General features: G+C 55.4%; 1 protein-coding gene across 1 annotated transcript; it reads left to right on the forward strand.

Moving 5' to 3' along the window:
• The first annotated feature begins 1065 nt into the window (after positions 1–1065).
• On the forward strand, positions 1066–5655 carry ELF3 (E74 like ETS transcription factor 3). Its single transcript, XM_044267601.1, has 9 exons — positions 1066–1194; positions 1632–1802; positions 2158–2379; positions 2618–2704; positions 2900–3019; positions 3214–3303; positions 3481–3597; positions 4487–4682; positions 5315–5655. Exons 2-9 carry the CDS (start codon positions 1640–1642, stop codon positions 5427–5429), a joined length of 1110 nt encoding a protein of 369 aa, XP_044123536.1. The 5' UTR covers positions 1066–1194; positions 1632–1639; the 3' UTR covers positions 5430–5655.
• The last annotated feature ends 8689 nt before the right edge of the window (positions 5656–14344 follow it).

Consider the following 14344-nt stretch of genomic DNA (forward strand, 5'->3'; position numbering starts at 1 on the left):
GACCCTGAAGCCAGGACACGCCTGCTATCAGGAAAGAGCACCAGCCCCGCCACTTAACCAGCTCCAGTGGCCTGGGCAAGTCATGTAACCCCCACCCCCACCCCAACCTGAACTAGGATGTTCTCAGTTTTAAAATGGGGACAATCACATATTCTTTACAGTGTTTTGTTTTGGAGACTGTGTTACATGTGCCTGGGGAACACTGAGTGTTCCATTTTCTACGTGGAATGCCAGGACCCAGGGAGTCGGGCTTCTGGCCACTAGAGGGTAGCAGACAGGTACAGGTCAACTAGGCCGAGGGCGGGGAAACTAGGGGAGACTAACACCGCTGTGTGGATCCCAGCACCTGCAACCGCCCCCAGGGTCCCAGGGCTCCCGCTGGGGCAGAGGAAGAGCCAGGTCTCTCCGGCTGCAGGTTGCATGGGGTCCGGGCAGGCAAAGCGTGTCAAGACTACCACCGAGTAGATGCCAGCAAGCAGGCTACAGAGGACACTGGGGACAATGGGGACACCAGGGCCCTGAGGCTAGACCGTATAAGCCCATGAATATTGCCTAGTGTCTGGAGATCCTTCCAGCAGGAATCCTGGGCATGTAGGAAAATTCCCTCAACCCCACTATCTGCTCTCCCTGCTAGGCCCCCCTTGTCCTCAGACCTTTTGGGGGACTAGCAGTCCTCCTCCCCTCTTCTACCCCATTCCCTTCCCCCTTCCAGCCCATCCCCGGCCTGGCCCCCCTGAGGAATTTCCTGCACCAGAGGGTGGCCGAAAGTACAGATGCCTACCCCCGCGACTCCTGCCACCCGCCCAGGCCAGTGCCCTGTGCCCAACCCCAGAGGGTGCGGGATGACAGACTCTGACAATCATTAAACCAGCCGGGCCTGATTTCCCAGCACCGCCTGCCAGGATCCGGGCCAAGTGGCACAAAATATGCAAATCACCTGGGGCCAGAAGCCCAGTCTAAAGGCCAGGAAATCCCCTCTGTCCAATGAGCCACCAGCTCCGGTTACCGCCAGGCGCAGTATAAAGGCCTGGGCTCGGGGAGGAGCTCCCACAGGCCTCTATTTAGGGCGGGAGGGGAGCGCGGGCTAGACTCCTCAGAGCTGGCTACCTGGCGCGGCTCTTTGCCTCCTGGATTTCTCGCCTGCCTGCTGTCCCTTAGTCCTGCCTGCTGCCACACCCACACTCCGCCCCTCAGGTAGGACCACCACCTGTCACACTGCCCAGCCTGGGTCCTGGGAAGCCGGAGAGGGGTCGAGTGGACGCATAGCTCTCAACCCACCCGCTGCAGCTCTGCCTGTAGGGCAGGAGTGTCGGGCGGTGGGAGTGCCCTGAAGGTCACAGAGGCACGGTGTCAGGGAGGGACAGAGTGGCCCTAACTCTACCAGTCTGACTCAAAGGGTCAGGGATGGGGGTTACTGAGGAGGGGGCCCAGCAGGAGGCCTGGTGCCCACAGCAGGCTCTGCGGTCTTGGAGCCCTTCATGAAGAGGGGGTATCCGAAGAGATATTGACCTTCACCATGCGCCCCGCCCCCACCCCTTGAGGCTCTTCCTGGCCCAGGTTTGGCTGGAACAGAAGAGCTGGAGGGTGAGGGGAGGACCCTGGCCCTCACCAGCCTTGGCCTCCGTCCCCAGGTAGCCTCATGGCTGCAGCCTGTGAGATTAGCAACGTCTTCAGCAACTACTTCAGTACTATGTACAGCGCAGAGGACCCCGCTCTGGCTTCTGTTCCCCCTGCTGCCACCTTTGGGGCTGATGACCTGGTGCTGACCCTGGGCAACCCCCAGATGCCGCTGGAGGGCACAGGTGGGTCTCGGCAGGTGGGACGGGGTGTTCGGGGAAGGGAAATTTCGATAGCCCTCTAGGAGCCTGTTAGATAAATGGGGAAGTCAGGCAGGGACGAGGGTCCTCCCTCCCCAGCAAATTCCAGCACTAGGAGCTGGGGTCACTTGTAAGAGGCTGAGGTACTGAGGCTGAGGGGCAGCGAGCGACGGTGAGGTGCTGGGCAAGGGCACTGTGACTGCCGCCCCTGCCCCCCCTACTGGGCAGGGTCCCCGAGACTTGGGCCGGTGGGGGCAGGGGGGATGCACATGGAAGCCCAGATGGGCAGCGAGGATCCGGGTGGCTCCGGCTGAACTGACGCTTGCGCGGTCCCTTGCAGAGAAGGCCAGCTGGTCGGGGAAGCAACCCCAGTTCTGGTCAAAGGCCCAGGTTCTGGACTGGATCAGCTACCAAGTGGAGAAGAACAAATACGACGCAAGCTCCATCGACTTCTCGCGGTGTGACATGGACGGGGCCACGCTCTGCAACTGTGCCCCCGAGGAGCTGCGGCTGGTCTTCGGGCCTCTGGGGGACCAACTCTATTCCCAGCTGTGGGACCTCAGTGAGTCCGGCGCCCCTGGGAGCCCAGGACTTGGAGGGGGAGGCCTGCCTCCTGCCCGTCTCCCACTCAGTTAGGGTGGCTGGCCTAGGGACCGGCCCACACTCCCGGCAGAGGCCACACGGCTGTGGGAAGGACCTGGAGCCCCAGGCCAGTGAGCACAGACAGAGAAAGAAGTCCTGAGGGGAGGGGGCAGTGGGATGCCTGCCAGGGCTCTGACCCCTCCTCGCTTCCTAATCAGCTTCCAGCTTTCCTGATGAACTCAGCTGGATCATTGAGCTGCTGGAGAAGGACAGTACGGCCTTCCAGGAGCCCCTCGGCCCTTTTGGTGAGAATTCATTTTCTCCATCATTCCCCAGCTTGTCCTATCCCATCTCTGCCTCTCCCCAGAGCACTAGAGCTGACCCTCTATCTCCAGACTTTCCCCCAACTGGAAAAACAGCAGGTCACTGGCCCTCTGGGGAGCCTAGTGCCCCTGCCTGTTCCTCTGAGCCCTGTCTGAACCCTTACCTCCTCTTCCCAGACCAGGGAAGCCCCTTCAGCCAGGAGATGCTGGAGGAGTGCCGGCAGGCCAGCCCCTACTTCCCAGGCAGCTACGGTCCAGGAGCCCCCTCCCCCGGCAGCTCTGAAGTCTCCACCGCAGGTGAGCTCCCTCGGCAGGACCACAGCCTCCCTTCCCCCCAAAATGCCCCGCAGCTCTTGGTTCCCTGCAGGAGAACCCAGGCTTTCTGGGAGGAACAGGAGCAGGCTGGGCAGTGTGTCCTGAGACCCCCAGCAGCCAATTCCCCAGAAGGTGTGGGTTGGCAGGGGGACTCACTCAGACCCCACCTCCCCTAGGGACCGGTACTTCCCAGAGTCCCCACTCCTCAGACTCCGGTGGAAGTGACGTGGACCTGGATTCCAGTGACAGCAAACTCTTCTCTAGGGGTGAGTGCAGGGAGCCTCCTGGTCCCGTGGGGTGTCCAAGTGGGCAGTGTCCATGGCACTGGTCCTTCCCCTCATCCCTGCTCCCCTGCAGGGTTTTCCTCCTGGGTAGGAGCTGCCCTTTTGAGTCCCCCCTGCCCCACTCCTTCCCTTCCTGACCTTGCCCCTCCCCTGTCTTAGATGGCTTTCCCGACTATAAGAAGGTGGATCCTAAGCATGGGAAGCGGAAACGGGGTCGGCCCCGAAAGCTGAGCAAAGAGTCTCGGGAGTGTCTGGAGGGCAAGAAGAGCAAACATGGTGAGCTCCTGGGATCACCCCCTTCACTCTGAGGCCTGGCGGGGTCCTGGGGGTGCCGCTGATGCTTTCTCCTCCTGTGTTCGCTACCTGTCCACACTGCTCCTCCCTCCCGCCATCACGGCTGCGCACGGGGCCCGAGGCTGTGTGGTACTGGTCACCACCTCCTTGCAGAGCCTGGGTCGGTGGTCCTGGAGATGAAGGGAAACTGAGGCCTTGGAAGATGTCCCGAGGGACTAGAGCCCAGGTGCCCAGCCCACCCACTCCAGTTCTCTCTGCCCTTGCTCTGTCTTGCCTGCTGGGATACCCTCAGTGGTGTGAGGGGGCGGCTGGTGGGTGCTGGGAGGGCCTGCGGGGCCGCAGGGGCTTGGGCAGAGGACCATGCCCCTGTGGCAGGCCTCAGGCCCCAGTGTGCGCCAGCCAGACACATGACCCCGAGCAGCTCCTTGCCTCCATTTTATGCGGGCAGCCTCCCTTCCCCCCAACACTGGGCCTGGCTGCTTCTTATCTTCAGGGGGGCTCTTTTTTCCAGAAAGCTGTCCCCTCATCCCCTAGGCCAGGGCCAGCCCCCTGGTCCCGTACTTGCCAAGCTCTCACCACCTATGGGTGTGTCTGCTTTCTCATGGTGGCACCCACCGAACCGTGGGCTCCTTCAGGCAGTCGTGTGTCTCAGTCACTGTCCAGTCCAGCCAGACACAGGATCAATATTTGAGCATAAAACAGCTGTGCTGTGTGAGGGGCAGTCCCCGTCTGGTGTGGGAGGCGGGAGGGGAGCAGCCCTGGTGTGGCGTGGCCACCTGTGCGGGGGCCGCATGCTGGGCCGGCAGGGGCCCCGCCACCTTCGGAGGAGAGAGCGGCCACCCTGGCCTCTGACCGGTCTCCGGCCTTGCAGCCCCCAGAGGCACCCACTTGTGGGAGTTTATCCGGGACATCCTCATCCACCCGGAGCTCAATGAAGGCCTCATGAAGTGGGAGAACCGGCAAGAGGGCGTCTTCAAGTTCCTGCGGTCGGAGGCGGTGGCCCAGCTTTGGGGCCAAAAGAAGAAGAACAGCAGCATGACCTACGAGAAGCTGAGCAGGGCCATGAGGTGAGCGGGCGCCCGGCCCCCGGGGGAGCTGCCGGGACAGCTCGTCTGCGTTCCCCCGGCCCGCTCTGACCGCCGCCCTCCCGACGGGTTTGAGTCCTGTCTGCTGAGAACAGTGGCTGCCTACTTCGTGGGTTAAAGGGTGACATGGAGAGAGCAGTAGGCTGGCAGGGCAAACACAGGGGACCCTCTGACAACATTCCTTTGCATTATCTGCAAGGCTTGTCCTGAGAAAAGTTCTCCGTGGTGAAAAGAGCGTAAGCCAAAGCCTCCACCGAGACCTGGCTCTCCCCCTCTTGAATCGATTCGATTGCTTGTCTGACCTCAGTGTCCCCCTGAACCATCACCAAGGTCCCTTCCAGCCCTAAAACCACTTGGTTTCATGATCAAGCCCCAGGGCGGAGCCATAAGAGCCACAGAAGCACGGGTGGCATCAGGGACCGCGGACACCTTCTAGGCCGGGGTGCCGTGATGGGTGGGAGGAAAGAAGAGTAAAGGTGCCATATTGGTCAGGCTCAGGCTGGAACCCAGTGGGCCAGGCCCTGCGAGGATATGGGGCTGGGGTGGGGGGAGGGCGTCAGCAGTCCGGGCTGCCCCCTACCTGGGCACGTCTGACCACCCCTGTCCGCACGCAGGTACTACTACAAACGGGAGATCCTGGAGCGGGTGGATGGCCGGCGGCTGGTCTACAAGTTTGGCAAAAACTCCAGCGGCTGGAAGGAGGAGGAGGTTGCTGGGAGTCGGAACTGAGGGTCCGAACGGGACCCAGGACCGAACCCACGGACTTGAGGCCTGCAGCGCCTCCTGGGACGACCACCAGGCCCTCACCTTTCGGGCATGCTGGGGCCGGGCCACAGAGAGAAGCTGAGGTTCTGCTACCTTGTTCAGCCGTCATCCTGGGATCCGGGGCTTGTGGCCTCTCCTCTGAGCCCTGCTCTTGGAATAACGAGCCCTGGGGTTTGAGGTGACTTGTCGGCTGACCACAGCGGCCAGCGTCACTCCCCTTACCTGGTGCCTCCTCAGACCCCACCAGACAGCAGCTGCAGACGGTGCCCTCCCCGTCCAGATGCCTGCACTGAGCCCCGGAGGCCCAGGGAAGCAACAGGGGCGCCGTGAGAGAGGGGGCCGGGCAGGGTCCTCCTGCCTCCGGCTCTTGGACTGGCTTCCACCTCAGTGCTTGGACTCCGCAGGCAGGGGTCGGAGCACTCCCTAATTTATGTGCTATAAATATGTCAGATGTACATAGAGATCTATTTTTTCTAAGACATTCCCCTCCCGCTCCTCTCCACATGTTCGTGGTCAAACAGACTGTTCTAGGCCCTCGGCAGGGCGGGTGAGGGGCAGGGGGATGCCGGGACCCTCAGGATGGGGCTCCTGGCTCCTCTCTCCTGTGAATGGAGGCAGAGACCTCCAATAAAGTATCTTTGGGACTTTTTCTAACCTTCGTCTTCGTTCCCTGTGTACTGAGATTTGGGTCTCCAGATTGGATGAGGCCCGCGGGGTTGGAGCAAGGGGCCAGAGCAGGCACGTTACCCGGCTGGGGGGGGCGGGGAAGGCAGAGGCTGGCTTGCAGGGTAGGGACAGGTGTCCTAGAGCAGGAGAGCTGACTGCACAGACAAGCTGCCCCGGGGGCTGGAGGGCAAGCAAAGGAAACAAGGTGAGACTGAGAAAGTGTCCCCGGCTCCGTGCAAGCAAGGGCACGAGCCAGACACCGGGCCGGCCCTGCTGCTCCCGCCAGACATTGGCTCGGTGACCTTGGCCAGGTCAGCCCTCCCAGCCTGCTTCCGTGCTGTAAGGCTGGGGTTTGGATCTGATGCTCTCTAAGACGTCGAGAATTAGCTACCCAACCTTGTGGAATAGACACCTTGGATTCCAGCCGTGTTGGCCATAAACGGAGAAAACAAAACGGAGATGAGTACTTGGTGAGAAAGAAGGGGGGATGGGATAAACGTTTGCCAGCCTAGTGTACCAGGCACTGTGCTAGATGGACCCTCAGCCCACCTCCTCTTCTCCCAAAAAGGGAAAGGGAGGTTTATCCCTCCCAGTCTACAGATGCAGAAGGTGAGGTTCAACAGGGCCAGTGACTCAGCGAAGGCTGCCAGGACAGCACCTTGGTGCTCAGTAGCTTTTTCCCTGAGGGTGTCCGCAGGGTTAGGGCTCTTCCGACTTAACCCTCAGTACATTCCAGAACTGTATTACTCTGTCTCCCCAGTGACCCTGCAGACAGGTTCTTGGAGAGGACGTTTTGCTAACAGAGGGTGTACGGTTCCTCATGAAGGGTATCTTCCAGCAGAAAGCTCCTTAAGTTTGAGGCTTCAGATTCCAGAGAGCACATTAAAAAGGCATGTTGTTAAGTTTGGAATGCTCTTTAGTTGTCTTAGAAATAGCAGATTATTCGCTGAAGGCTGCAGGTAAGGAAGGGAGCTTAGAAAACCAGACGTGGGGAAGATGGGCTTGCTCTGGAGAAACACTGGCAAAAAGGAAAGTGGGGAAGTTGGAGAGGATGGTGGGGTTACCATCCAGATGCTGGAATCTTCTGGAGCCATTTTGGGCAAAGTGTTGCTATAGCTGTACTGGCAAGTTAGTTGAGGAGAATAAGGGGAGGGGTTAGCCTCAAACAGCCCTGGCGTCCAGGCCCGTCAGGCCACCTCTCAGCTGGGGAGCCTTCGGCGACTTAGCCTCAGAATGACCTCATTTCTTGGAAATGAAGACATGCTAGGTAGGCACTGTGCTAATTTCTTAGCCCATGTTATTTTGGGGGAGTCTTTACACCCTAAAGAGAGGTGACCCTGGTCGCCTGAAGTTGCCTAGCCAGGAGTGCTGGCCGAACCTTAGGGACTCAGAGAACACGGCCCCGATAGTCCGTGTCTTCAGTTCTAAAATGGAGTCGCCAGCCCTGGGTGTGCACCAGAGGGTCTGAGGGGGAGGGGAGCTGGGACCCTGGGGCCGGGGCGCCTTTATCCTCTGCGGAAAAGGGCTGGGAGATGGCTCTGGGCCCAGCACTACACTCCGACCTTTGTCCTGCCATTTTCTGTTTATGAGGTGCTTTCCTCATCCCATTATCTCCTTTTATCCACACCATAGCCCTTTGAGGAGACTGGGCGTCCCGTGTCCCTGTTGAGGCTAGTGGCTGGTCCAAGGTCACCCTCCCCGCCAGGTGAGCGGGAAGCCAGATCTGAGGGCTCCTGCCTCTGTGGGAGCCTGGATGGCAGTAGCCCCATGCCGCGGCTCTGGGAGGGGAAACTGGGAGGCCGCTGGGCAGCCCTGGCGTTGGGGAGGCACAGAGGACTCCGCTGCGCCCTGTAAGGGACTTCTTTTTTTTTTTTTTTTTTTTTTTGAGGGACATGTTTCTTATTCAAGATGTCTTTTGCCCCAGCGTCGCTCTCTACCCTCTTCCCTCTCAGGACACTGCAGGGCCCAGACACAGACCCCAGGCCTGGCCTTTCTCATTCCCCCTCCTTGCTGTCAGCCCCTCCCATACCCCCAACTCTCACCAGCTCAGGAGCCACTTGGAACGAGAGTTGACCCACCCACCCCAGAGATGGGCCCCGTCTCTGCCCAGGGGTGTGCGGCTCTTTGGGTGGGGCTGGGCTGTTTAGGTCCTGCCCGGGGGCTGCTGGTCACCTCTTATCTGCTGCTGCAACCGGGTGTGCTGCGGGGCAGGTCGGAGGGAGGTCACCCCTCCCGTGTTTGGGTGTGTCTGCTGGGGGCAGGTGGGGGGGGCAGGCTTTGGCCCTGGGCCTCCCTGAGAGAGTTCCCGGATTCTCCCCATAGCCTACCCCTCCCCCCAGTCCTGGGGAAGTCCAATTTTCCCAGCCCTCCTGGGTGAATTGGGTAAACTTGTTGTAGTTTTGTAAAGGATTTATTTCAGTCTGTTCTTTCACTCCATTTACCTGTTTCCAAGTCTCTCTCCCCTGTGGGGCTGACAGGGCCTCTGGGCAGGGGCCAGGCTTACTCATCTCAGCACCTTGCACAGCACCTGGCACACAGAAGGTGCTCAATAAATATTTGTTAAACTGCCCGGTGACTCTCCCTGCCTCTCCCTGCCCGGCCACCACCTCCCCTTAGGCACACACTGTCACATACTCACACATACATACACACTGACACCCACACACTCCCAGACGTCACACACATTCTCACACACGCTCATACACAGTTGCACACCCCACACATTCTCACACACACCGCAGTCTCACAGCCACACCACTCCCATACCCCACATACGTGCACACACACGTACCCCAGTCACACCCACACCCACTGTTGCGTATCAGTCACGCTCCCTCACACATCATATACACTCACACATCACAGTCACACACACTCACATATTAGTCACACTGACACATGTCAACTGCACACACACTCTCCCACACACATCACACACACACATCACAGTCACACACATTAGTCACATTCATACTGACATATGTCAACTACACACACACTCCTACACACGTCATAGTCACAGGTCAGTGACACTTGTACACCCAGCCACAACATCCCCCCCAGTGGATTAAACCCCCAGGCTCACCCTGCCTGAGCCCTGCTGTCACACTGCTCATCTCTTCCCTCTGGAACAACTGACCCCCTCCCCCACTCTCCGTCTTTTTTTTTTTTTTTTTTTAAATTTTATTTATTTATTTGACAGAGAGAGAGATCACAAGTAGGCAGAGAGGCAGGCAGAGAGAGAGGAGGAAGCAGGCTCCCCGCTGAGCAGAGAGCCTGACTCGGGGCTCCATCTCAGGACCCTGGGATCATGACCTGGGCATATCTTGGGGCTTGATCTCATGACTTCAGCTGAAATCAAGAGTCAGATGCTTGACTGACTGAGCCACCAAGGCTCCCCAGCTGACCCCCTTTCTAAAGCATTTCCTGCCCTCTGCTCTGCCCTTTCTCCTCACCAGAGGGGCTCAGATTTTCCCTCCCCCCGCCCCGGGCCAGTTGCATAATTTGCAGGGCCCGTGCAAAATGAAAACTTGGGCCCTTGCTGGGGTGTCTGGGTGACTCAGTTGGTGAAGTATCTGCCTTCAACTCAGGTCATGGTCTCAGGTCCTGGGATCAAGCCCTGCGTCAGGCTCCCTGCTCAACGGGGATGCTCTCTCTTTCTCTCAAGTAAATAAATAAAATCTTTGAAAAAAAGAAACAGAAATCAGAAGATCTGGCAGAACTGAGTTAGCTCTCCAACTGGACCACAGTCTGCAAAAGCAAGATCCAGCTGTCCCCTGTATATTCCCCAGTCCACCATACAACCGCCACAGAAAATCTGGGTAGCCTCAGAGGCAGGAAGTCTTCAACCCCTTTAACCGCTGGTTGAAAATATCTACACCTAACCCCCTACCTGCTGCTCCCAGACTGGGAGCTCATTGTGTACCCCCTCTACCCAGCAAAATGATGGTTATTAAGGATGTCAGTAAGTAAATGCATGAGGCAGTGTGGTGGTGGGGGGGAGGGTGGGCGCAAGGAATCGTCGTGCTCACAGGTGTGGAAACCCAGGACACCTGGGTGGCTCAGTTGGTTGGGCAACCAACTCTTGATTTCAGCTCAGGTCATGATCGCTGGGTCTTGAGATAGAGCCCCTGCGTTGGGCTCTGCACTCAGCAAGGAGTCTGCTTGAGGATTCTTGCTCTCCCTCTGCCCCTCCCCCCACCAACACTCATTCTTCCTCTCTCTCTCTCACTCACTAGAAGTCTCACATTTTTTTTTACCTCCAAGAACATTTTTTTTAGTCCAGTTCAGCGCGTGGATATAATGGGCACTCACGCACACTGGAGTATCAGCGATGGCCTTCTGGGCTGGGCACGGCTGCCTAACCCAGAGCGCCCAAAGATACCAGGTCTGCCCAGCAACCTTCACTCATCTAGGTAGCTTTCTCCCTGCTGAGGGGGAAGGAGAGTTGGCATGACCTCATTCATCTATGCAATAGCTCTATTATTATACCTATCTATTACTGTCTATTATTAAATCTCTAGTATTTCTTCTCTTAACCCACCTCTTTTCAGGAAGAACAATGCCCTTAGTCCCTACATCATAACCATCTCCCTGTGATTTATAAAATAGAGCACAAGATCTATATGAACAAACCCATTTTATAGGTGAAGAAGCGGAGGCTCAGAGAAGGAAGGCGACTTGCTCAAAGTCACACAGCATGATAGTGCAGAACCCGAGATTAATGTCGACAACTGGCCCCAAGCCATATGCCAAATGAGTGCTTAATGTACCACATTCATTTATGCTCTCAGTGAGTGTTCAAGGAGCGTCTGCTGAGTGCCTGCATGCAGGGTGCAGGGGACCTGGCTGGGAAGAAATCACCCAGGGATTGTAGAGAGCCTGGGCTGGAGCCCGAGAAATTCCAAAGTCATGGACATGAGCGCCCCAGCAAGTCTGCAGGGTAGGATAAGGCCTCGTTTCATAGATGAGAAACTGAGGCTTTAGAGAGATTCAGAAACAGCTCAAGTTTCCAGAGCCAGTGAGTTGAAGAAATCAGGATTTGAACCCTGGCTTCCTGACCTTCTCTCAACCCCGCAACCGACTCTGTTTTGAGAGGCACCAAGCAACACCGATGTCGCTGACCAGTGCCTGAAATCCCACCATTAGATGCATATTTTGAGAAGGGCTCTACAATCTACAAACCCACCTGGGATGAGGGTGTGCGTGGATTCACTTAGAAATGCTTTTCAGGGGCGCCTGGTGGCTCAGTAGGTTAAAGCCTCTGCCTTCGGCTCAGGTCATGATCTCAGGGTCCTGGGATCCAGTCCCGCATTGGGCTCTCTGCTCAGCAGGGAGCCTGCTTCCCTCTCTCTCTCTCTGCCTGCCTCTCTGCCTATTTGTGATCTCTGTCTGTCAAATAAATAAAAAATCTTAAAAAAAAAAATGCTTTTCAGGGACTTCCTGATCCTACGGGAAGGATGGAGAGTGAGTTTTTAGTTTTTGAGATCTTCATGGGGCCATCCCTTGGGAGTGCTGCACCCCTCCTCCCTCTCCTCCTCCTCCCTTGGGCCCCTCCTCCCTCTCCTCCTACAGGAAGGGCTGGTCTGGGGCAGCAGCAGCAATTAGCCCAGCTCAGCTGCCCGTTACTGGAACCTTTGTGTCAACTCTGGAGCTGATCCAGGAAACCATGCCCAGTGTCCCACATGACTCAGCCCCATCTGCCCACCTCTACACCTGCGCCAGCCTCAGTGACCCAGGCCACAACACTGAGGGGAAAGTCCCAGTATCCTTTGGTCCATCCCTTACCTATAACAGGGGTTTGCAAAGCATGCTGGGGTTTAGAGTCCTTATCGCACAAGCTTGGGTTCTTGGCTGATGTCTAGCTAGACAAAATGCTCCAGGCAGGACGAATACTGAGGTTCAGAAAACTGAAATCTCTATGGAGAATGCAGACAGAAGCATCTATTCTTCTGTACCATGGTTTGATATGAGAGAAACTTACAACCATGGGAGACGCTACCTTTCACATAGCAAACTGGAGAAAGAATAATAAGAACATTCCTGATGTCTAGAGCTGTGGACAATGTAAAGATAAACTCAAACATGCCATGAACTGTTGGTCTAGGTGTGAATTAGGAGACACTTTCTGAAGAGCAATTTGACAAATTGTCTAAAAGCCTTAAAAAAACACGCCTACCCACTTCACACAGCAATTTCAAGTCTGAGAATTTTTCCAAAGAAAATAGCTGGATAGGTTCACAAAGATATATATGTACAAGGACTCTCATGGTGTCATAATTGCAGACAGACAGCAGTGACCCAACTGTCACTTGAAAGAGGACCGGCGAAATTAACAGCAGGAGAGAGATTTATTCATTACTAGGCAGCCATTAAAGTGACGTTTCAGGGGTGCCTGGGTGGCTCAGTGGGTTAAAGCCTCTGCCTTCAGCTCGGGTCATGATCCCAGAGTCCTGGGATCGAGCCCCATATCGGACTCTCTGCTCGGCAGGGAGCCTGCTTCCACCTCTCTCTCTGCCTGCCTCTGCCTACTTGTGATCTCTCTCTCTCTCTGTCAAATAAATAAATAAAATATTTTTTTAAAAAGTGACGTTTCAGAGCTATAATTATAGACATATAGACTTGTCCAGAATATATTATGAAGTGGAGGGGGGAGAGGCAGGTTTACGTTCATCGTGTACAGAGTGATCTCACCTTTGTAAAATGTTATGGCTCTCTCTGGGTGGCATGATGAGAAATCACTTCGTGTTTTCTGAAAAAAGTTAGATTATGTATATATTGCTATGAAGGAAATTAAACCATTTCTCCTTTTGAAAAAGAAATTTAGGTATCAATGGGATTGGAAATAGAATTCAGGGGCTGTTATTTACATCTCTTTAGACATTAAAAAAAATATGTCTCAGGGTTGGGGAAGGTGGTGGGTGCCTGTGGGTGGCTCAGTCGGTTAAGCATCTGCCTTTGGCTCAGGTCATGATCCCAGGGTTCTGGGATGGAGCCCCACAGTTCATTGATCAGGCCCCCTTCTCAGCAGGATTCTGCTTCTCTCTCACTCTCGACCCCGCCCCCGCCCCGCCCCCCCCACCATGCTCTCTCTTTCTCAAATAAATAGAATTAAAAAAAAAAAAATGTCTCCAGGGTGTTTTTTCCTTTCAGTCACTCAGAGGCAAGAATGATTCCATTCAATGGATAAAGAAGATGTGGTATATATACACAATGGAATACTATGCAGCCATCAAAAGAAACGAAATCTTGCCATTTGCGACAACATGGATGGAACTAGAGCGTATCATGCTTAGCGAAATAAGTCAAGCGGAGAAAGACAACTATCATATGATCTCCCTGATATGAGGAAGTGGTGATGCAACATGGGGGCTTAAGTGGGTAGGAGAAGAATCCATGAAACAAGATGGGATAGGGAGGGAGACAAACCATAAGTGACTCTTAATCTCACGAAACAAACTGTGGGTTGCTGGGGGCAGGGGGTTTGGGAGAAGGGGGGTAGGGTTATGGACATTGGGGAGGGTATGTGCTTTTGGGTAAATTGGAAGGGGAGGTGAACCATGAGAGACTATGGACTTTGAAAAACAATCTGAGGGGTTTGAAGTGGCGGGGGGGTTGGGAGGTTGGGGTACCAGGTGGTGGGTATTATAGAGGGCACGGCTTGCATGGAGCACTGGGTGTGGTGAAAAAATAATGAATACTGTTTTTCTGAAAATAAATAAATTGGAAAAAAAAAAAAAAGAATGATTCCATTCAATATGGTGAGAAAACTTTGGCTCTGAGAGATTAAGACTGTCCAGAGATTCACAGCACATTATGGTGCTCTTATTTTTTTTTTTTTCTTAAAGATTTTATTTTATTTATTTGACAGAGAGAGATCACAAGTAGGCAGAGAGGCAGGTAGAGAGAGGAGGAAGCAGGCTCCCTGCTGAACAGAGAGCCCGATGCGGGCCTCGATCCCAGGACCCTGAGATCATGACCTGAGCCGAAGGCAGCGGCTTAACCCACTGAGCCACCCAGGTGCCCTATGGTGCTCTTTTATTGATTCTTTCTTTCCTCAGCTGTATTGTCTTCTGATGAGCCTGTTGAAGCCATTCTTCATTTATGTGTCCATTTTTCAATTCCAGCATTCTTCTTTGATTCTTACAATTTTCCTCCCTCTGCTGAAATTCCCCGTCTGTTCCTGCGTGTCGTCTACCTTTTCTGCTAGAGGC

Source organism: Neovison vison, chromosome 10 (genome assembly GCF_020171115.1).
Source record: "Neovison vison isolate M4711 chromosome 10, ASM_NN_V1, whole genome shotgun sequence".
NCBI classification, from domain to species: domain Eukaryota; kingdom Metazoa; phylum Chordata; class Mammalia; order Carnivora; family Mustelidae; genus Neogale; species Neogale vison.